The 22,356-nt window shown below is 39.1% G+C and overlaps 1 protein-coding gene across 1 annotated transcript in view; it reads right to left on the bottom strand.

Annotated features, from left to right (window-relative positions):
* The window catches only part of LOC121165562 (A disintegrin and metallopeptidase domain 3-like), a 159,830-nt gene that overhangs the window by 41,019 nt on the left and 96,455 nt on the right, over positions 1–22,356 (bottom strand). Inside the window, exons 9-13 of the mRNA XM_040994235.1 lie at positions 15,334–15,410; positions 13,681–13,858; positions 8,044–8,109; positions 1,261–1,332; positions 879–1,045 (exon numbers count right to left, since the gene is read on the bottom strand). Coding sequence (XP_040850169.1) covers positions 879–1,045; positions 1,261–1,332; positions 8,044–8,109; positions 13,681–13,858; positions 15,334–15,410 — 560 coding nt within the window. The remainder of the gene's footprint in view (positions 1–878; positions 1,046–1,260; positions 1,333–8,043; positions 8,110–13,680; positions 13,859–15,333; positions 15,411–22,356) is intronic.

The following is a 22,356-nucleotide window of genomic DNA, read 5'->3' as shown; positions in this document are numbered from 1 at the left end:
TCTGAGTTCACAGAAGTGCCTATCCTGCCCTCCCCTCCCCACAATTTAAAATATCAATATTGTCCTCAGAGGGTGGACATGATTCTAAGATACACATACCCTGACTGTTAAGTACCATGACTTCTGTACAGGAAATCTACCCTAACAATGTGTTTAAAGCATTGGATTGGAGGAGAGCAGCGAGAAAGAATAAAATACGAAGCAGACACACTAAGAGAGAAAAGAAAGGCAGTACAAAGCCTGCTCACTCCTTTAGTCTTTCTTATTGTTGCTCTAGACTTAAGAATCTCCTTAGAATACACTTGAGACACACATTGATGAATTTATCAATTTATTTCAAATTCTTAACATGGTTAGTATTCTGCTTCATAGCAAAAATATTAAATAAGGAAAACAAAAAGTGACAGAAATCATCCTTAAAAAAGTACAAATAGTTGAGTAGTTGCATCTCTGGTCAGCATGAGAGGAACCTAACCACAAGCAGAGGGAGGTAGTCCATTTCAGTCCTTGCTTCTATAGTGTAACATGTCAGGCAAGTGCTGTGCCATAGGGACTGATTCACACTATATCTAATGCTGAAATGATGGTTAACTCATCTCCCCCTGAGAAGGTTTTCCTAACCAAAGAAGGCTTGACTGCCCCAGGACTTTGCATTTTCCATCTCAGCACCCTTCCATAAGCAGTCCACTCTGAGAATGATTGGATACTATGATTTAAAGAGTGTCTCAAGTGGTTATCAGGGTTTATGTTTTTCCATTTTGCCAACACCCTACTCATATAATGTTAGATTATCATCAGATATAAACGTTGTCTTTAATTTCATTAGTTACCAAAACAAGTAAAGTAACAAATTTTGTCAATGTGAATAAAGTGCTTACATTAATAAATAGGACATTTCATTGGGACTTTGAAGTATATTTGCCTTTTTCCATGACAGGAATCTTTGTAATATTTCCTCAGCAGTTCCCTTTGTTGAAATCTTATTTTCTTCTGACCAGAGCTCCAGAGAAGTCAGCAATATAGTTGTTTTTAATTGAGAAAATATCTAAAATAAAAGACAATAAATGGTGTACCAATTTTAATAACTGAAAATATTGTATCCCTATAGCTAAGTGTAATACATTAAATTAGCTGTTACTTGTAAATGAGCCAATCGGTAAATGGAAATAACACACAGAATGACACTGTTATAAAACAAATTCAATAATTTCAACTGCACTAAAACCATCTCTAGCTTAAATATTAAGCATAAATACTTACAGAATTAACAAGAGCAAATATACGAACAACTTTTTCAGTAGCCAGGTCTGCTTCAGAGCCCAAAAAATTATACTGGAAGACAAATATTTGCTTCTTAATCATTTTATATAAGTTGATTATCACATTTCAAAAGTCTTTGAATATAAAAGTTAAAACAATGCCTACACCAAAATAGAATTAAAATTTATGAAACGAATAATTCATTTTAGGCATAATTCTAAAGTGAATAGTGCTAAATTAAAATCTTAAATATTCAAAGTTATATGACTTGGTATGTATATACCCTTATAGGTACACTATTTTATCTGACAATTATAAAATGTAATATTAGAATTAACCATACTAAACTGAGATATGATGATCATATTATTCTTCACAGATAAGGCAATTAAAGTACAAACATTCCAAGAACACAAAAGCAATACCAGAACTCAAACCTCTCTAAACTAAACATCTCATCTTAGTTTGTACACTAGCATATGCTGTCACAATTTGTCTCTGCCATAATAAAACCATGACTTTACATTCTAGGAAAACAAGATATAAAAACAATATAGGAAACACAAGACCGTGATAGTCAAATTTCAGCAATGCGTCATCATGATGAGTTACAAAAACATGATCCTTTTTTCCATAATGTTATTTCTAACAGTTTTGCCCCCCCAAAATTGCTAAACACCATAATAACTGACAGCTTCCATATTACCTAGTAAACTGTCACAGCAAATTAAATGCATTGGATACTGTTCCTTTCAAAACAGCACAAAGAGATATCATCTTTGCAACTCTTCTAGAACAAGATCTTTACCGATGAATTTACAACACTCTGCTGTTTGCAATCCTCCTTAACAGACCAGGCTACACATTGAAACAAGTGAAGGTGATCCTTGGCAAGTCAGATATAGAAAAGGCCTTAAAAACCATGATTACAAAAAAAAAAATCAGAAAATATCAATAGATCAAATCCTATGCTAATTTAACAGAAATTTCAAAACCTGTTATGTGTAACACTGTGTGGGTAGAATCTTTGTGTCTGTTTTCCAAATAAATATCTTAATAAAAAAAAAGGAAAAGTGGATATCTTCTATTATCATGATAATTCAACACAATATATGCTTTTATATCACTGTTTTATTGACTGATATTTGTAGCAATTACTGAATGAAAATATTATAACAGATAGACAAAATACTGTTTGTTAGAAAGACAGTAAAAACCTTGCTTAATTCTTACAACAATATAAGTTATCAATTAAATTTCACAGGCTATTAAATGCAAATTTAATTGAATTGTGAGATTTATTTTTTACAAAATTCTCTTAACTAATATATCAAGCAAACAGATTACAGTAAAGATATAAGTAATGGGAATGACATACACAAGAGGAGTAAAGATGATTAATCGGGGGGTAGGAAGCCATGAGTGCAAAGAGAGCTGTGAGACAAAGTCAGGTGGAGCACAGAGCTGGACAAAATGAAAAGCACCAGAAGCTTCCTGGAGGCTGCTGGAGAGAAGTAGAGCTGCACAAAGAAAACCTGAAAAGACACACATGATTGCAACCAGCAGCCCAGCAGGAAGGTGAGCCCAGGTGACCTACCGGAGGGCACCCAAGCCCATAAAGGACTGGGGAATTTGGGACCAGCACAAGTCTCAGAGGGAGCCCCCTCCAAGAAACAGTGTGAGGCAAAAAGCCATAGAACAAAACTCTGGTGAGGAGAAGCAAGGCTGAATAAAGCTCACAGGCCGACCCGATGGATTGCATCCCAGATTCGGAAAGATGCGGTGCTGGGGAACCAGCCACTGGATGGTGAGATGCTGGAGGGTGATCTGGCTGAGTATGGGACTCCGGGAAGGAATACGGTGCCCACTCAACACCCAGAGGGCTTGTACCCCTAACTCCCTGAGAGTAAACAGGACTAACCGAGAGGCAAACTCTAGGACCCTGGTGGGAGCAGAGACCGAGTCAGGATCAGCTGCAGGAATCCTGGAATGAAGTGCAAGAAAAGTTCATACCCATCTGCCTAGCTGTCAGGACCTAATATTGTGAGAGTGAAGATCGTCAGGGCCCCAGGTGCAGCAGGAATCGGTGGTGTGCGTGAGTGGCCCCTGGTAAGACTGTAGCTGGGAAACTACTGGCAGAGCTAGCTTTCTGAGCAGAGCAGCAGTCCTAGCAGAGACATCAGCAATAAATACACAGACCCACTTGCTCCACAGACAAAGAGGAACAACTCCCAAGCAGCTAAAGAAAACAGCCAGGGCGCCATTAACTGCAGAGACAGAGGCCAAAACCTCCCCACCTGCAAACTCAGAAGCCACAAGCAAAATTAGCTTGAAAAGAAAGCCCATACATCTGAAAGACCATGGGAAATGAAAACAGAAAAACGAGCAATATAAATGAGGAAATTACTGCTTCCCTAAAAAAAGGACCAAAGACCAACTCAGTCTTAAGAGTGACAGGATAAATAAGTTGAGGAGTTTACTATTATTATTATTATTAAGAAATTTTATTATTTCTTAATGTTTGTTAATAATAATATTGATTTTATTTTTGAGAAAATTTTATTAAGAAACAATAATAATTAAGAAATTATTATGAAGAAATAACAATAATAATAATAATAAATCATTATAAAACTTCAGAGACAATGAGAAGTCATGTTAAGAATTCAACGGATTTCAGGGAAGTATCACAACAGAGATACAAACTATAAAACAGATCCAAACTGAAATACTTGAAGAATACAACAGAACAAAATAAAAAAAGGTGACAGAAAGCCTTATCAATTGAAAGAATGAGGCAGAAAAAAAGAATATCAGAACTGAAAGACACACAATCAGACTTAGGGAAGAGAACCTGAATAAAGAAAAAAAACAAAAACAAACCCAAGACGTGAATGACTGAATGACAGCTCTAACGACAGAATTAAAAGAATTCCTGAAGGTATGGAAAGAGAGGCAGGATCGTAAGAAGTACTAAATGAAATTATAAAAAGAGAACTTCCCAAACATTGGGAAAATAAGAAAAAGCCAAGTGCAGAAAGGGCAGAGAACCCCAAACACATTCAATCCAAAAGGATCCTCACACAGTCACATTGTTGTCAAGCTTCTCTCAACTGAATATAAGGAACGAATACTGAAACAAGCATGTCAAAAGGATTAGATGACATACGAGGAGAAACCAGTGAGAGCCACTGCTGACTTCTCAGAAGAGACTCTTCAAGCAAGAAGAGAATGGAGTGACATTTTCCAGATCCTCAAGCAGAAAAACTGTCAACCCGTACCAATAGATACAGCATAGCTCTCATTAATTTGAAACTGAAATAAAATATTTCCACAGTGAAAAGAAGCAAGAAGACCTTACCAACACTAAGCCAGCTGTACAAACACTACCCAAAAACGTGCTGAAGACAGAAAAAAAGGGAGTTAGTCACACTCAATGACGATGGGGCGGGGAGGGGGGGAGGTTCCTCCCATTAAAGCCCACAAAATAAACCAAACTTAAACAGAATTCACAACGCAAGAATGGCAGGACCAAATCGCAACCTATTGATATTAACTCTGAACACAAATGGCTTAAACTCATCAATCAGAAGACACAGATTAGCGGAATGGATCAAAAAGTAGCACCCTTCAATCTGCTGCCTACAAGAGACACGTCTAATTAAAGCCACATGGAAGCTGAAAGTGAAAGGATGGAAACGAATGTTTCATGGCAACTGAAAGGGAAAAAGAGCCAGTGTAGCTATCCTATCAGTAAAAGAGTAAAAGAAAAAGGGTGAGAGAGATGAAGGGGGACTCTACATAATGACAAAGAGATCCCTCTGGCAAAAAGAAATTAACAATAATAAATTTTTACACACTGAGTACAAGGGCCCCTAGCTACATGAAGCAATTATTGCCAGACCTAAAGGGAGACACAGATGCTAACACAGTAAGAGTGGGGAACTTGAAACCCCATGAATATCAACAAGACAGACTGATGAGACAGAAATCTGGAAAGAAAGCCAACAAATCTCACACGGACAACAGCACAAATGGACTTAACTGATATATACAGAACCTTTCATCCCACAAACACTGAATACACATTTTTTTTTCAGCATTACATTAAACCTTATCCAGGACCGACACTCTTATTATAGGTCACAAAACAAGTCTCAGTAATTTTTTGTTGAAAAAATAAAAAGTGAAATCATCCCATTCATCTTGTCAGACTGTTATGGAGTGAAACCAGAGGCCAGTAAATCAAAATACTCCAGGAAATCTGTAAATTCTTGGAAGCTAAACAACATGCTACTGAATGAAGCGTAAGTCAGAGAAGAAATCAAAGAGGAAATTGAAAAATTCCTTGAAATCAACAAAGACTCAACCACAATGTTCCAAAACCTATGGGACACTGCCAAGACAGCGTTAAGAGGCAAATTTAAGGCAATTAGTGCCTACATTGGGAAACAAGAAAGACACCAGCTAAATGAGCTAAGCATATACCTGAAGGAGACAGAAAAACAACAATAAAATAACTTTCAATTTCAAATAAAGGAGAAATAAGTGATAACACAGTGTAGCATAAACTTGAATAAAAAGAATGAAGGCTAATTCTTGCCATTTATCTGACTACGAAGTTACTTTCAAAGTCCTGATTCATTTAATCTACAACTAAATAATTTGTATTAATTCAACTGAATTTGAAATTTATTTTAATTGGCTCAAGTTAATACTTAAAATTCAAGGATTAAAAATAATGCAATTTCAGATGAACAAATATAGAGAAGTGTATCAGAAATAAGAAAAATTAAGATCGGTGAAAAACTTGAGACTAAGAATGAATTATGAATTGGGAATTAATTTCTTCAAACAGCATTATAATTTTCTTACTGAAAATTATACTATAGTTTATGCCACCTGGTACATAAACTATCACATTACTACTATTTGATTAGGGTTAAGTGGGATTTTTTTTTTAAAAAAAGATTTATTATCTTCATTGCAAAGTCAGATATATAGAGAGGAGGAGAGACAGTGAGGAAGATCTTCCATTCAATGATTCATTCCACAAGTGTCCCCAACAGCCAGAGCTGCGCTGATCTGAAGCCAGGAGCCAGGAGCCTCTTCCAGGTCTCCTACATGGGTACAAGGTCCCAAGGCTTTGGGCCAACCTCTACTGCTTTTTCAGACAACAAGCAAGGAGCTGGATGGTAACCTGGGATGCCAGGATTAGAACTGGCACCCATATGGGATCCTGGTGTGTTCAAGGCAAGGACTTCAGCTGCTAGGCCACTGCATCAGGCCCTAAAAGGGATATTTGAGGAGCAGCTCTTTCATTACACAGAAGGTATTAGTATAATAGCATTTTAGATAATGGTAAGTTAAAAATACTAATGGGAATAACAGAAAAACAATTGGTGTGGGGTGTGACAAACAGATTGAGCTGGAAAAACATGGGTGTGTAGATGAAGAGTGACCTGTTATCCCACGGAAGGAAAGGAGACAGGAACAGCCCAGGAAGGAGAACAAAGAATGCTGGTAGAGAAGTATTCCTTAGCCCAGGCACGCGGTGCTCAGCACGCTGACGGAGACGTACTGAGTCACAGCACCAACGATCACTCAAGGTTTGTTTGTTTGTTTGTTTAAATACAGGACTTCGATGTAGGAGGCACCCACTCCCATTGGGATCTACCACATGGGATGGAAGAAGTCCAAATCTTTCCTTGCAGGATCCAAGGTCATCGGAACAACAGCCAAGAACCCTGAGACACAGAGGAACAGCAAACTTCCTTCCAGACTAGGGAGAGGAGATTTCTCTGGTCCTTACTTAGTTCCAACTTTGGATCCCCAACCTCTCTTGCAATGATTATCAGGGTTGCTCCGGAGTCCCCACTGCAAAAAAAACTAACAAACAAATAAACAAAATTAGAATAGACAGAGAACAACAAGGAAAGGTTAGAACCAGACAGGAAACAGTCAGCATGGATTCACATATACCTTACTAGGCAGGACACAGAGATTAGACACTCCTCACTAAGGTATTGAAGATTTCTCTGCACACCCCTCCTAAAACTGTTCTGCACCTCAATTGTTGACATATGCCTTGCTAGAGTTATAAGCCAGTTTAGACTATCCTAAAATCTTCCAAGTTCAGCAAAATTATGCTTCAACACTATAGACTGCTAAATACTAAAATGAGGATAGACACGAGACAGTTGAATAATACCCTATAGCCACTTTAAGGTGTATAGAAGCGGTAGTGTATAAACTAAAATCGAAATGTCAATGAAGTAGTCACAGGATGTGGTTAAGAACTTGCATTTTTTTAACATGTTGGTTACCCATTACCATGTCAATTAATTCCATAATGTTGTAAATTGCTGTTGATGTTATGCTGTGGCTTTTAATTGATCAGGATGATATTCTGCCAGCTCTACCTTCAGACCAGAGATGATCTCCCCAAGTAACCGTTGAATGTATCTGGACAATAAGATGCTGGACTCTATGCTTGGTATATGCTTGCAATGAAAGAATCTCAACAAGGTGGAGGAATCCACCATGGGGGGAAGATATATGGAGGGGTTGGGGGAATCCCAGAGCCTATGAAACTAGGTCACATAATGCAATGTAATTAATAAATTAAAAATAAATTAATAAATAAATACAAGACTTCCACCAAAAAGTGATACATCAAAAGAACATTTAAAAAAACTAGTATTTTCCTATTTAATAACTCCAGAAATAATTTCTCTTAAAATGGAAATACAAGTCATAAGGAAGTAGACTAATGATTCATACCATGGCTTTATCCATAATGATCTGAATTTTCAGAGTACTTTTCTGTAGGGCAACATCTGACAGTTTCTGTGAAATATAGCACATAAATTAAAAAGAATATTTAAAAATTCTTGAAAATATCCTGTAGACTATCAAAGGCACATACAAGTAGAGACAGACACATCCCGTCTTACTGATACAGATAAAAGTAAGCAATGATGTTGACAGCCCAAAACTGAAAGACCACCCCCCGCCCATGGAACATAATCAGATAGGAGTCCAAATAAAAATTTAATCCTCAAATCAGTAGGGTTTTATATTCTATTTTTGGAAAACCAGAATCATAAAAAGTGACTTGTAGGCTTTTTTTTCCTCTTAAAAGATTTTTTTTTCCCTAGTAGAACACCCTTACTGGCATCCTTGAAGCTAAATCAGTTTTGATTAAATGTCTCCTAATTTTACTCGTATACAAAACATTTTAAAATGTACTTCTTTGCCTTTATTCCCAGTGAGCTGTGATCTTTTTCTTGGTTGAGATTTTAACCCATGGAACATTAAGCTTTTGACCATGGTACAAATTTTTAAAATGTTATCTCAATAATTAATACAAGGAAAAAATCAAGTGTCTCCCAAAAGTTGCCTCAGTTTTGTCATTTATGCAAGATTTACTGGGATTAGCATTGTGGCGTGGAGGGGTATGGTGTCTTCTGCAATGCAGGTAACTTATATGGATGCCAGTTGGAGATCCCGCTGCTCCTCTTCCAGCCCAGCTTTCTGCTGCTGTGCCTGGGAAACCAGAGGAAGCTGGGCTGAGCGCTTGGACCCTACACCACACGGCTGAGCATGAAGAAGCTCCTGCCTTCTGCTTGCAGACCAGCTCAGTGCTTACCATTGTGGACATGTGTGGGGCAAACTAATCTACGAAAGTCTTCTCCCTGTGTGTCTCTCCCTCTCTGTAATTCTCAAATAAATAGTACAATTTTTCAAAAAAGGATTTGCTTCCTCGAAAGGCACAGCAACAGTAGGGGTGGGCATGAGAAGGAGAGAAAGAAGAGAGACAGATTGGTGGAGACTCCATTCACTGATTTACTCACCAAATGGGTAGAACGTGTGTGTGCGCGCACGCCTGCCTGTGTGTCTGCTTTGCAAATAAACATTTTAAAAAGAACAAAAGCCAGACTGAACCCAAGAACTAAGGAACCCCATCCTGATCTCACACTGAAAGGGGCCCAACCTTCTGCTGCCTTCCCAGGTACATTAGGAGGGAGCTGCCATCAGGAGTGGAGCAACTAACTCAATCCAAAACCCCTTTACAGACGCCAACATTGCCAGCAGAGGCTTAATGTGCTGTGCCACAATGCCAGTCGCATCCATTGTTTCAATGCTTTTACATTGTTTAAGCAGAAGAAAATACCATCCTTCAACAGTGTCGACAAGAGCAACAAATAACCAAATCTTAAAATGTTAATTCTGCTTATATGCATCACATTTCTTTTACTTTGCATATTAATGAAACAAGTCAACCCTAAAACAAAGATATCATATTTTCACTGATTTTTCAATAAACGTATGTATTCAGTCATCTTATGTGTACAGTCATGGAACCAGTTCCTTAATTAACATCCACATTAGTTTCATCACTTGCTATTAGAAGTCAGCAGCCCTCATGGCTTTCCGTTTATTTTGCAATTGAAAGTGCATTTCGGGGGAAAAAAAATACTTTCTGAAGTCTTACTTGTCTACGCCTTGATTTTTGAAAACAGGAGCATCTTCACCTGGTTTCTTCCCTGTGATTCTATTAGTCTCTGTGTTTAATCATGGTATCTGTGGATGGTGTTCTACGCAGTTTGCCATGTACAGAGCTAGGTCATCTAATCAATAAGAAGGTCACTTTCCCCCTTTGGATGCCGCTTGTCTATAATGACAGCAATGATGACAACAACGACATCGACAATAACTTAGTTATTCCGGCCGCACTGTTGCACGGGAAGGGGGAAGGTATGCATCCTTCCCTGGCTCTGGTTCCTACTCCGGGCGGCTGGCGCTGTTGTAAGGAACACATTCAGAGCATCAGGTGCCAATGCAGTGTAGAAACTGGTTTCTCACAGTTTTGGAGGCTAGCAATGAAAGTGCTGGAGTAGCGGAGGTCTGCGAAGGATATTCCGGCATTTCTTTCTGTTTTTCACATTCTTGTCATCTTTTTTCCTCACAACATGGGGAGCAGACAGAGATCTGGTACAGACTTGTTTAAATAAGAGCATTGATCTCATCATGAAGGCCTCTACCTTTACGACATAATCTGACTGTTAACTAAAACACAATGCCAAAACTTCCGTGAAATCACCTTAGCGGGTTAGGGTTTCAATATGGATTGTCAGAGGATGTAAGCTGTTAACTACAGCTGGCAAAAACCTTCAGTCACCTTCCTGCAATATGCTGGTTTGGGGGTATCATGCACATTTTAAATTAGATCAAGAAAGTTCCCTACTCCCAGTTTCCATCACAAACATGTGCAAAATTTTAAGAAACACTTTTTCTTATTGTCATGCTCTGCATGGATATATGAAATTACATTGTTCAATATGAAGCCTGGGCCCAGCACGGTGGTCTAGCAGATAAAGTCCTTGCCTTGAATGCACCAGGATCCCATATGGGTGCCAGTTCTAATCCCAGAAGCCTGCTTCCCATCCAGCTCCCTGCTTGTGGCCTGGGAAAGCACTCGAGGACGGCCCAAAGCCTTGGGACCTGCACCCATGGGGAGACCTGGAAGAACTCCTGGCTTTGGATCAGCACAGCTCTGGCCACTTGAGAGTGAATCATCGGACAGAGATCTTCCTCTCTATTTCCTCTCTCTCTATATATATGACTTTGCAATGAAAATAAATAAATCTTTTTAAAAAAAGAATACGAAGCCTACAGTGGCAAGCTATCAATAGCAAAATGGCCATAAAAGGTACCTTTTGTGCCCTAGCTGAAAGTTCAGTACAAACAAGAACATTAGATTGGTTCACTACAACATGACTGAGAAATTAAGGTTGAGCAAACTTTATAGTCAGTGAGTACCAAAATGGGCAAACACAGATCAGTTGCAGTCAGGGAAGGTTTTATTTGAAACTTCATGTACTATTGCTCGCTTGCTCTTTGGAGGGTAAGGCACTTTTGTGATTTGAGAAAGACAGATAAGCTTCAGCAGAGAAATGCCCAGATACCTTCGTTTCTGAATCTGTGTACACACCTGTGAGCACACATTCAGAAATGAAGAGAGGGATAAATGAGAGGAGAGAGAGAGAGAGAGAGAGAGAGAGAGAGAGAGAGAGAGAGAGTCTTCCAACTGCTGGTTCATTCCCCCAAATGATTGCAATGGCCAGAGCTGAGCTGATCTAAAGCCAGGAGCAGGAGCCTGGACACTCCTCTGAATCAACCACATGGGTGCAGGAACCCAAGGCCTTGAGTTGTTCTCTGATGCTTTCCCAGTCCGTAAACAGAAAGCTGGATTGGAAGTAGAGATGCCAAGACTTGAACTGCCACCCATATGGACACTGTGAGTGAAGCTTTAGCATACAACACCATGATGCCAGCCACACTATTTTAAAATGTATTTAAGTGAAATTGAACCTGGATTGTTTTCCTGGCTCACAGAGTCAACTCGGCTCAGCTCTGGCTATTTCATTTGAGGAGTAAATCAGAGGATGGGAGAGATCTTTTTGTTTGCCTCTGTCTTTCTGCCTTTCAGATAAAACAAAAAAGAAAAACATTCATGTTCAGCAAAAAAAAAATAAAAAATTAAATTTAAGGAGTCAGTTCCTGAGAAGCAGGAATTAACTTCTAGGACATACCAGAGGGGGGGAAAAAAGACCTTTTTCAAAGTCTAGATTTATTATCATTGGCTACAAATTGTATTGTTAAAATATAACAAGACAGAAAACAGAGTGCTTGCCCTGCTACAGGACAAGCTGTTGCAGAATTTTAAAAAAAATCAACAAAATAGGAAACCTTTATGTATTCTGGTTTAAAAGTTATCAGGCTCTTAAAGTCCACAACCCACGCAGTGTGCAGCATCCCAGCGTTTCTTTTCATGACAGCATAGTTTGATGTGTTCTGACCTGCTTCTTGCTTCTTTTTTTCATATAAAGAAAAACGCATCTTGGAAAAATGATAACATTTTGTCATTTTGTCCCCTCCAAATATAAGTATTTTTCCAGCATTCACCCATTCATAGAAAATGACTCATGGTAGGGAAATCCAACGTAAATACTCATGAGAAATTCATTCAAATGACTTGTTGCAAGTGAAAAGAAAATTGACTCAGATCGCATTTTCCTTAGCAAGGACGTCTGCTCCACTAAGTGGAATGTGTGAATTCTAGCAACTATTTTCTTGAGTTATGCAGAAAGTGTTCCTTTCCTGATTCACTCGTCTGCCTCCTCCTTTTTCTTCTAACATTTGATTTATTTGATTTTTTTTTCTAGGATTTGTTTTTATTGGAAAGTCAGATTTACTGAAAGAAAGAGAGGAAGAGAGAAGGATCTTCCATATGCTGGTTCACTCTCCAAATAACAGTAATAGCCAGAGAGGAGCTGAGCTGATCCAAAGCCAGAAGCCAGAGGCTTCTCCCCGGTCTCCATGTGGATGCAGGGTCCCAAGGCTATGGGCCCACTTTTACTGCTTTTTCAGGCCAGTGGAGCAACCAGGACAGAAACCAGAGCCCATATGGGATCCCAGTGTATGGAAGGTCACTAGGCTACTGCACTGGGCTCTTATCTGATTTATTTGAAAGGTGGAATGATAGAGAAGCAGGATGGAGGGAGAAAAGGAGGTGGGGGAGAAGGAGAGAGATCATTTGGTTCACTCCTCAAACACGCGAAACAGTCAGGGCTGAGTCAGGCCGCAGTCAGTATACATCAGCTCCTTCCATGGTTCCAAATGAGTGGCTGGAAATATTTGTGCAGTCATCTACTACCCTCTCAGGGGAATGAGCAGCAAACTGGGCAGGAACTTGAGGCAGAACGCAAACCCAAGTATTTCCAAATGAGACGCAGACTTCCCAAATGACAACTTCATCCATGAGCACACAAGGTTCATCTCAGTATGTCTTACATTTTCTAACCATTTTTTTACTCACATTTAAATTAAACACAGTGTATAAGCAAGAACTAATACAATAAACATCTATGAAATTTTGTTTTCTGGGCCTGATGCAATATCCTAGTGACTAAAGTCCTTGTATACATACACCAGGATCCCATATGGGCGCCGGTTCTAATCCCGGCAGCTCCACTTCCCATTCAGCTCCCTGCTTGTGGCCTGGGAAAGCAGTGGAGGACGGCCCAAAGCCTTGGGACCCTGCACCCATGTGAGAAATCTGGAAGAGGCTCCTGGCTCCTGACTTCGGATTAGCTCAACTCCAGCCATTGTGGCCACTTGGGGAATGAGCCAGCAAACAGAGGATCTTTCTGTTTCTCCTTCTCTCCGTAAATCTGACTTTCCAATAAAAACGTTGTTAATTTTGTTTTACAGCTTTTCATTTAAGGAAAAAAAATAGGTAAATTTAAACATTTTTGTTTGTTTGTTTTCTATGCTTGTCAGACCTCAAAATTTAAATTTAATATGAATATTTTCCCAAAAGTAACACAAGATATCATGAAAAAACTCACGGACCTCTGATTTGACCAGAATCTTGTAGGACTTGCTTATACTTTGAGTCATGTTTTCATATTCTTGTAAAGGCGAATAACCAGTTTCATGATTCTTTGTTTGAAAAACGATATGTTCGTTACTACCTGAAGATTCCACTGGTTCAATCCCATAGCTGACATTCTCAAACTGTAACACTCCCCTAAATATTTGAACACACACACAAAAAATGCAATTTTAACCAGAGCACATTTTCCACAGAGAAATGCAAATCAGAGTAGAAAGCTGGCATAATTTGTTAGTTATTATTGCGTTCCAATACGTGACAACCATTATGTACCACATCCATTTCTTTTTAAACTTCTGTCTATCACTGAATTTAGGCATAGACACCTTTTGAGTGTGGCTATGCAACCTGAGAATTTAGGAGTTGGTGCAGTGGCTCAACACGTGCCGCCAACCGATACGGCTGCCAGTTCGTGTTCCAGCCACTCGATGTCTGGTCCAGCTCTCTGCCTATGGCTTGGGAAAGCAGCAAGGATGGCCCAAACCCTTGGGGATCTTGTGGAAAACCCAGAAAAGAAGCTTCTGGCTTTGGGTTTAGCTCAGCTCTGGCATTGTGGCCACTTAGGGAGTGAACCAGCGAATTAATGGTAGATTTTTCTGTCTCTCCTTCTCTCTCTCTCTCTCTCTCTCTCGGTAAATCCATTTTTCCAATATAAATAAATAAATCTTTAAAAATTTTTGAAAATTCTTCATGATGTAAGGAGAATTTTTCTGCTTAAAAGTGTGACTGAAAGCCTCTTTTACAATGAAAGGAGAAAGAATAAAAACAAGAGAAGAAATATAAAAGACGGGATGTGCAGTAGCTATGCAATGCAAACTATCATGTCCAGATGTGAGGATACAATGCAGTATGCATCTCTACTTCCAGACTAAAGATGGACTCTCAATGAAACTGTTTACTATATCTTGACGATAGGATGCTATACTCTCTGCCATTGTCCATACCTGTAATGATGAACTTATGACTGTTTATGAAGAAACATAATATTGTAATAATATAGGGAAACTCAGTGGAGGGAGGGGACTTAGAAAGGGGATAAAAAGGAAATCCCACGGCCAATATAACCATAAATGAAAAAAATTAAAAGATTTTTTTAAAAAGACTTTAAGCCTCCTGGGTAAGTACTTAAAGAAAAATTGTAGAGTGCTATGCTCCTTTCCTAGTTATTACTAATTCAATTAACTTGAAGTGAATCCCAGAAAAACCTAGTGTCCTGATAATTACTATGTTTGGCCAGATTTTTTAAAAGCAGTGATATGATGCAAAGTAGAAAAGAAGGAAGGAAGGAAGGAAGGAAGGAAGGAAGGAAGGAAGGAAGGGAGGAAGGAAGGAAGGAAGGAAGGAAGGAAGGAAGGAAGGAAAGAAAGAAAGAAAGAAAGAAAGAAAGAAAGAAAGAAAGAAAGAAAGAAAGAAAGAAAGAAAGAAAGAAAGAAAGAAAGAAAGAAAGAAAGAAAGAAAGAAAGAAAGAAAGAAAGAAAAGAACAGAACCGAACCTGAAGAAACCACGTTGGGCCCTAGAGTTCCTTCACTTCACTCTGTCCTTCAGAAACACTCTGAAATGTTGAGGCTCACCCCCAGTCTCAGGACAATTCTCCAGGATACATCGTTACCTGAGTCCAGAGCAGATGTTTAGTGTCACCGATGATCTGGGAAACTCTTTACTATGCCCTTGGTAAAAGCAGTGATCCTAAAAAAGAGGCATGAGACACATTCATAAATAGCTTACAAATTAAGACATCAGTTTTATCCTCACTTCCTCGGTATCACGAAGCATTTTAAACTCAGCTATTATCACAATGTTATTCATCTGCAGTGCGTATTATTTGTTAGTTGGATTCGGTAAGGCTAAGGTCTTAGCCTCATCTACCTATGAATAACCATGATTATCTTCTATCATATGATTGTTACTAAATTTTATCTTTCACGTCCAACTTTTCTGTTGACATTTGGCTTTCTCAATATTTTTTCCTAAGTGTATAATTTATGCCTTCTTAATCTTCATGAAACCATTCCATTGTGGTCCACTCTACACTTGTGGACGAGCTTCATAAGGTGCTGTGAGATCCCCAACAAAAACTGCAGATGAGCCACAGACCACAAGGCTGTGAGTCCTGAGAAAGCAGGACAGGTGACGACAGCACACCTAACTGAAACTGGGAATCCAGGACTAGTGCTGTGGTGCAGCACGTTAAGCCGCTGCCTGTCACAATGGCATCTCCTTTACAGCAGAAGATGGATGAAGTGTTTAGGTTTCCACATCCACATAGGACACCTGGAAGAAGCTCCTGCCTTCAGCCTAAACCAGCCCTAGAGGGTGTGCTCATTTTGTGAGTGAACAGTAGATGGAAGATTCTTTTTCCTTTTAGCATTCTCCTCTTTTCGGAGCTCTGCCTTTTATAAAAAAAAAAAATGTTTAAAGAGAAAAAAAATGGGACAGCCCCCTCCCTTGTAAGACAGGGCATTGACATGGCAGCAGCATCTACATAAATAAATTTCATCAAGATCATTCTTCATAGGAAAAAACATAAAATCACAAAGATGACACAAGAAAATTAGCTTTTATATGGGCATCCAGGTGCGTAACATGGCAGACCTGTCAAATACAGATTTGAAATATGCTATAATAAGGCTGCATCAGTGGGCAACTTGGATTTTTAAATAACATAAAGAACAGACAGAAACTCAAGCAGAAAACAGAAGCCATAAAATGAGAAAAGGAAAACACTGAGTCATAAAATCATCAAAGAAAGAAACAAACAAGAACACTCTTGTGTGGGATCTTTCTACCTGTTGTTGATTTTGTATTGTGGCTTTTCATTTAAGGGGATGTCCAGAACTGTAATAGAGATTATCATATCCAGATGTGAGGATACAATACGGTATGCATCTCTACTTCCAGACTGAAGACGGACTTCCCAATGAAACTGTTTACTATATCCTTTTTTTGTTTGCTTGTTTACTATATCTTGACAATAGGATGCAGGACTCTCTGCCATAGTCCATACCAGCAGTGATGGACATGTGACTGTGTATGAAGAACTATACTATAGTAATGATACAGTGGAACTCAGTGAGTAGGGAGGGGAGTGGGAGAGGATAAGGGAAATTCCAAGGCCTATGGAACTATATCATAATAATAATAAAAAAGAAAATGATAGAGCTCATTGCTTTCCAAATTCCTTCTATGAGGCCAAAACCACTGTAATTCCAAAACCAGAAAAGCAATATAACACAGAAGGAGAACTATGGGACAATATCTCTGATAAATACAAATGCAAATACAAATTCACCCAGACTAAATGAGACTTATCCCTGGTGTGCAAGAATGGTTCATCACACAGAAATAAATCAATGTGATTCACATTAACAATGAACAAAAACTGTTTGATTATCTCAATAGACAAAGAGAAATATTTTGATAAAATAAAACATTCAAGAGAAAAAAAACAAGTAAATTTGGTATCAAATAATCATTTCTCAACACAAAGTAATATATAAAAACCCAGAGCCAACATTGTATTCAATAGGGAAAGGCTGAAGCAAATTCCATCAAGATTCAGAACCAGACGCGAGAACCCACTGTCACCACTGTAATTCAGTATGGCCCTGGAAGTTATAGCTATAGTTATTAGGCAAGAAAATGAAATCCAATGGATACAAACTGGAAAAGAAGACATCCAGCTGTCACTGCTTGTAGATGACATGACCCTCTAATTGAGAAGACAAAAAAAAAAAAACCAAAAAAAACTATTAAGGGACTGTTGGAACTTGGGCTCAGCATGATAGCCTAATGGCTAAATCCTCACCTTGCATCCACCAGAATCCCATATGGGCACTGGTTTGTTTCCTGCCTGTTTGGACTATCCTAAAATTCGCCAAGTTCAGTAAAATTTGTGCTTCAATACTATAAGCTGCTAAATATAAAAATGAAATTAGACACGAGACAACTGAATAGTACCCTATAGCCATTTTAAGGTGTACAGCAGCCAGTGGTGTATAAACTAAAATTGAAATGTCAATGAAGGAGTCACAGGAGGTGGTTAAGAACTTGCAATTTCTAACATATTGATCACTCAATACCATGTCAATTAACTCCATGTCAATTAACTCCAGAAGATGGAAGAACTTTCTCTCTGTATCTCCTTCTGTCTGTATATATTCCTTTCTAATTAAAAAATAATAATTTAAAGAGAGACTATCAGAACTCATAAGAGAGTTTGGCAAAGTTGCAGTGTATAAAATCAGCATATGAAAATCAACAGTCTTTGTATACACAAACTAATGCTTGGCTGAGAATAATTTCTACAATCATTTCTGCTTATAATAGCTGCACAAAATTTTATATACCTTGGAATAAGGGTAACCAAGGATGCAGGAGGTAATAAAAAATAATAAAAAATCACAAAGCATTAAAAGAAGAAAAAAAGACACTAAAACATGGACAAACCTTCCATGTTCATAAATGGGTAAAACTAACGTCACCAAATGTCCATGCTACCTCAAGTGAGTCAGAAACACAGTGCAATCCCAATCAAAGGACGAATGACATTCGTCCAGATCTAGAAAAGTTGATGCTGAAATTCACATGGAAACACAAAACACTGTCAATAGACAAAACGATCCTTAGCATAAAAAAGTTGGGGGCATCACAATACCATATGTGAAATACCACAAGGCAGTTATAATCAAAATAGTATGGTGCTGGCACAAAACCAGGCCTGAAGATGAACAGTTCAGAATAGAATCTCCAAAAATGAACCCACACAGCTAAAGCCAACTAGTTTATTCATTCATTCATTCATTCTTTTTTTTAAAGATTTATTTATTTTTATTGGAAAGGCAGATATACAGAGAGGAGAGACAGAGAGGAAGATCTTCCGTCCAATGATTCACTCCCCAAGTGATGCTATGCTGATCCGAAGCCAGGAGCCTCTTCTGAGTCTCCCATGCGGGTGCAGGGTCCCAAAGCTTTGGGCCGTCCTCGACTGCTTTCCCAGGCCACAGGCAGGGAGCTGGATGGGAAGCAGGGCTGCCGGGATTAGAACCGGTGCCCATATGGGATCCCGGGCGTGCAAGGCGAGGACCTTAACCACTGCGCCACCACGCCAGGCCCCATTCATTCATTCTTATTGGAAAGGTAAATTCACAGAGAGAAGAAGAGACAAAAATCAATCTGTTGGCTAGCTCCCCAAGTGGCTACAACAGCTGGAGCTGAGACGATCAGAAACCAGGAGCCAGGAGCTTCTTCTGGATCTGCCACACAGGTGTGCAGGGTCCCAAGGCTTTGAGCAATCTACTGTTTTCCCAGGCTTCATGCAGGGAACTGGATGGGAAATGGGGAAGCCGGGTCATGAACTGGCGCCCACGAGATCCTGGTGCATGCGAAGTGAGGATCGTAGTCACTATGCTACCGTGTCAGGCCCAGCCAACTAATTTTTACAACTGAACTAAAATAATCCCAAAAGGAAAGGACATTATCTTCAACCAATGGTGTTGGGAAAATTGAATCTATCTGTGCGGAAGTATGAAACAAGTCCCTATCTTACATCTTTTAAATAAGTAAACTCTAACTGGATCAAAGACATATATATCAAGACACCATCAAAATACTGGAACAAAATTGTGTGGAGACATTGCTAGACACAGGTGTAGACAAAGACTTCTTGGGAAAGACACCAGAAGTACAGAAAATCAAAACTAAAATTAAAAAAAATCATGGGATTACACCAAACTAAGAAGCTTTTGCACTACAAAGAAAATCATAAAATAAGGTGAAGAGACAGTCAACAGAAGGGGAGAAAATATTTATAAACTTTGCAACTAACAAAGTGTTCAAGTCCAAGATCAGTGAAGAGCACAAGAAACCCAACGGTGACAAAACAAACACTCCAGTTAACAAACAGCCAAAAGACATGAACAAGGATTTCCAAAAGATGAAATTCAAATGGCCAACAGATATGAAAAATGCACAGTTTCGCTAGCTTTCAGAGAAATGTAAATTAAAACCACAGTGACATTTCACCACACCCTTGTTAAAAGGGCTAACATGTGAACATTCCAAGAGAGTAAATGTTGGTGAGGATAGAGGGGAAAAGAATCCTCTCTTGGTAGGAATGTAAAATAGTGCAATAATTATCAAGACAGTATGGCGATTCCTCAAATATCTGAAAATGGGTCTGCAGTATGACCCAGCAACCCTCGTATGGAGAATTTGTCTGAATGAGATGAAGTCATATTTATAGCAGCTGAGTTCACAACAGCTTAGAAATAGAATCAACCCAGCCACCCATGAAAGGATTACAAGATGAAAACAAACACTGAATACTAACTCACTTGTAATAACAAATGCCATTTTTTTGTAATTAAATGGAAGCAACTGGAAGCCATTATGCTTAGTGAGAGGCCAATTTGAGAAAGATTAATATCATCTGTTTTTCCTTATCTGTGATGACGAAGTGTAAAAACATTATGCAGAGGTACTAGAGTTACACTCTAGAATTTAACTATTGCAAACATCCTTTGTTCATACGCCTGAGCAACTGTAGGGTTTTTGGTTTTGTTTTGTTTTGGTTTGGTTTGGCCTTGATTTTTTTCCCTGCTCTTTTTTATTATTTGCTACTTGCAATTTGGTGATATCATTACCTAATGAAGTGTTAAATGCCTGAAAAAATATTTTTCAAATAATTTACCTAATTCATAGAATATCAGGGAAGGAAATCCTCATCCCCATTTCTCCCTATAAGCATGCCTGTTCTTCAGGGTCTGTGAAAATCTGTGAATTCTTGGAAAGCTTGTGGTGCCCGTGATGGATGTCACCTAAACAGCCAGTCTGTAGGCAGATTTAGGACATTCACTTAGCAAGCATCTTGCTGCTGGAGCCTCAAGAAAAAAGATTAAGAAAAGACCTTCTGCAAGCTTCCTTTATCAACAGGGAGGTAAGCATGAAGTCCAGGTGCATATCTACAACCTTGACGCCTACTAAAGAATTCTCATTTTTCTCCCCAGTCCTGAGAGTGAATAATATCTTCCAGTTGTACCATCCAACTGAATACCAAAATGGTGACTCGAACTGGTACAAAGCATTGATCTTTTTCATTCTCCATCACAGAATGGGCTGACAAAAACCACAACTACTTGCTAAGTACTGCAAAGATAGTATTTACGAACCTCAAGATTGCTTAGCCGTAGAAGGGGTCACTGCTTCTCCTATGCTAACAGAGGTACAGGAGCCTGCCCTGTCTTTTGAACAGACATCAGCCTGGGATCAAGAACAAAACAGAACAAAACAAAAACCTGTGCAAACAAAATTAGAGTGGGCGAGGGTTGTTTGGGCTTAGCCACAGCATCAGCTGGAGGAAGTTGGACTGGGGGCTAGTTCTGTCAAGTCAAACCACAGAACTATCTGGAGAGTGCATCATCTGGGAGTGGGAGAGGCCTGGGAGGGAAATAGTGGGCTCATCCCTCTTGGGTTACCACTTCCACGGGAGGACATAAAACTAAGATGGTGGCTGGGGTGGAATGGGGTGTGGGACAGACTGGATTACTGCTACACATACTGGCAAACCAGGGTAGGGGGCGGGCCTGGTGGGGGTTATTGCGGGTCGCTCCAAATAGGCTGCAGCTCCCACTGGTTTATGTGAGGGCCAAGTATGTGCTGGGCAGAACCAGGCTGGACTGCAACACCCATTGGTTCCAGTGGAAGTCGGGAATGAAAACAGAACCAACCCAGCAATTACAACCACCAGCTGATCAGGGCAATGGATTGTGCCAGGCCCTGTACTTGCTAGCGCATACAAGAATCTGGTTTGAGAACACCTCAGACAAGGTTTCTTTGGGAGATCTTCCTAATCTAAATGCTGGACTCAGAACCCTTACCAAGGAAAGAGAGAAGACAGAACAGGTCAACCAACCATCTCAGCTATGATGGACTATGTCAATCAGTGGATTTTTCAAAGACCTCATAGTGCTGGGAGTGGCAAGATTGGCAGCGATTCATAACTGTGGCAATATCAAAACCACTTGAGCAAGAACCTCAGAGCATACCCTACATCCAGGACCTAGGGAGGGTGGGAAATTGGGTGGGCCTTCTCCCTTTATACCCCCCTTTAAACATGAAGGAAACAATATGGAAAAAATACTAGTCTTATCCACTTTCCTGTAGCCCTTGAACCTTTTTACCCTAATTAACTATGTAAAGATTGTCAAAATAAAAAAAATTAAAAAACAAACAAAAAAAACCCCAAAAACCTGTGCAATGATATACCAGATAAAGAACACTATGAAACTACAGAAACTTATCTAAAGAAATGAATTTACATGCTTTACCTGAAAAAAAAAATCAGTAAAATAAACAGTCACGAAGATTCTTAATGAAGTTAAGACAGCAATTCAAGCACAAAGGGGGAATTTCAACAGAAACATATGTTTAAAAGTATCAGAGGAAAATCATGAAGCTAAATTCTATAATAGCTCAATTGAAAAAATATATATATATTGAGGGGAATCTAAAAATAAGCATCAAGAAAAGGAAACAACTGCATCTGGACAGGTCACTCTAGGCAATTTAGCCAGAGGAACAAAAAGGAAGAAGAATGAAAATGGTCTATAAATTAATGGTATACTAGCATGTAGAA

Source organism: Ochotona curzoniae, unplaced genomic scaffold (assembly GCF_017591425.1).
Source record: "Ochotona curzoniae isolate NIBS_2020 unplaced genomic scaffold, NIBS_Ocur_1.0 contig_899, whole genome shotgun sequence".
NCBI lineage: Eukaryota > Metazoa > Chordata > Mammalia > Lagomorpha > Ochotonidae > Ochotona > Ochotona curzoniae.
Note: the sequence above shows the minus strand (reverse complement) of the source record. Positions and strands in the feature narration are given on the sequence as shown.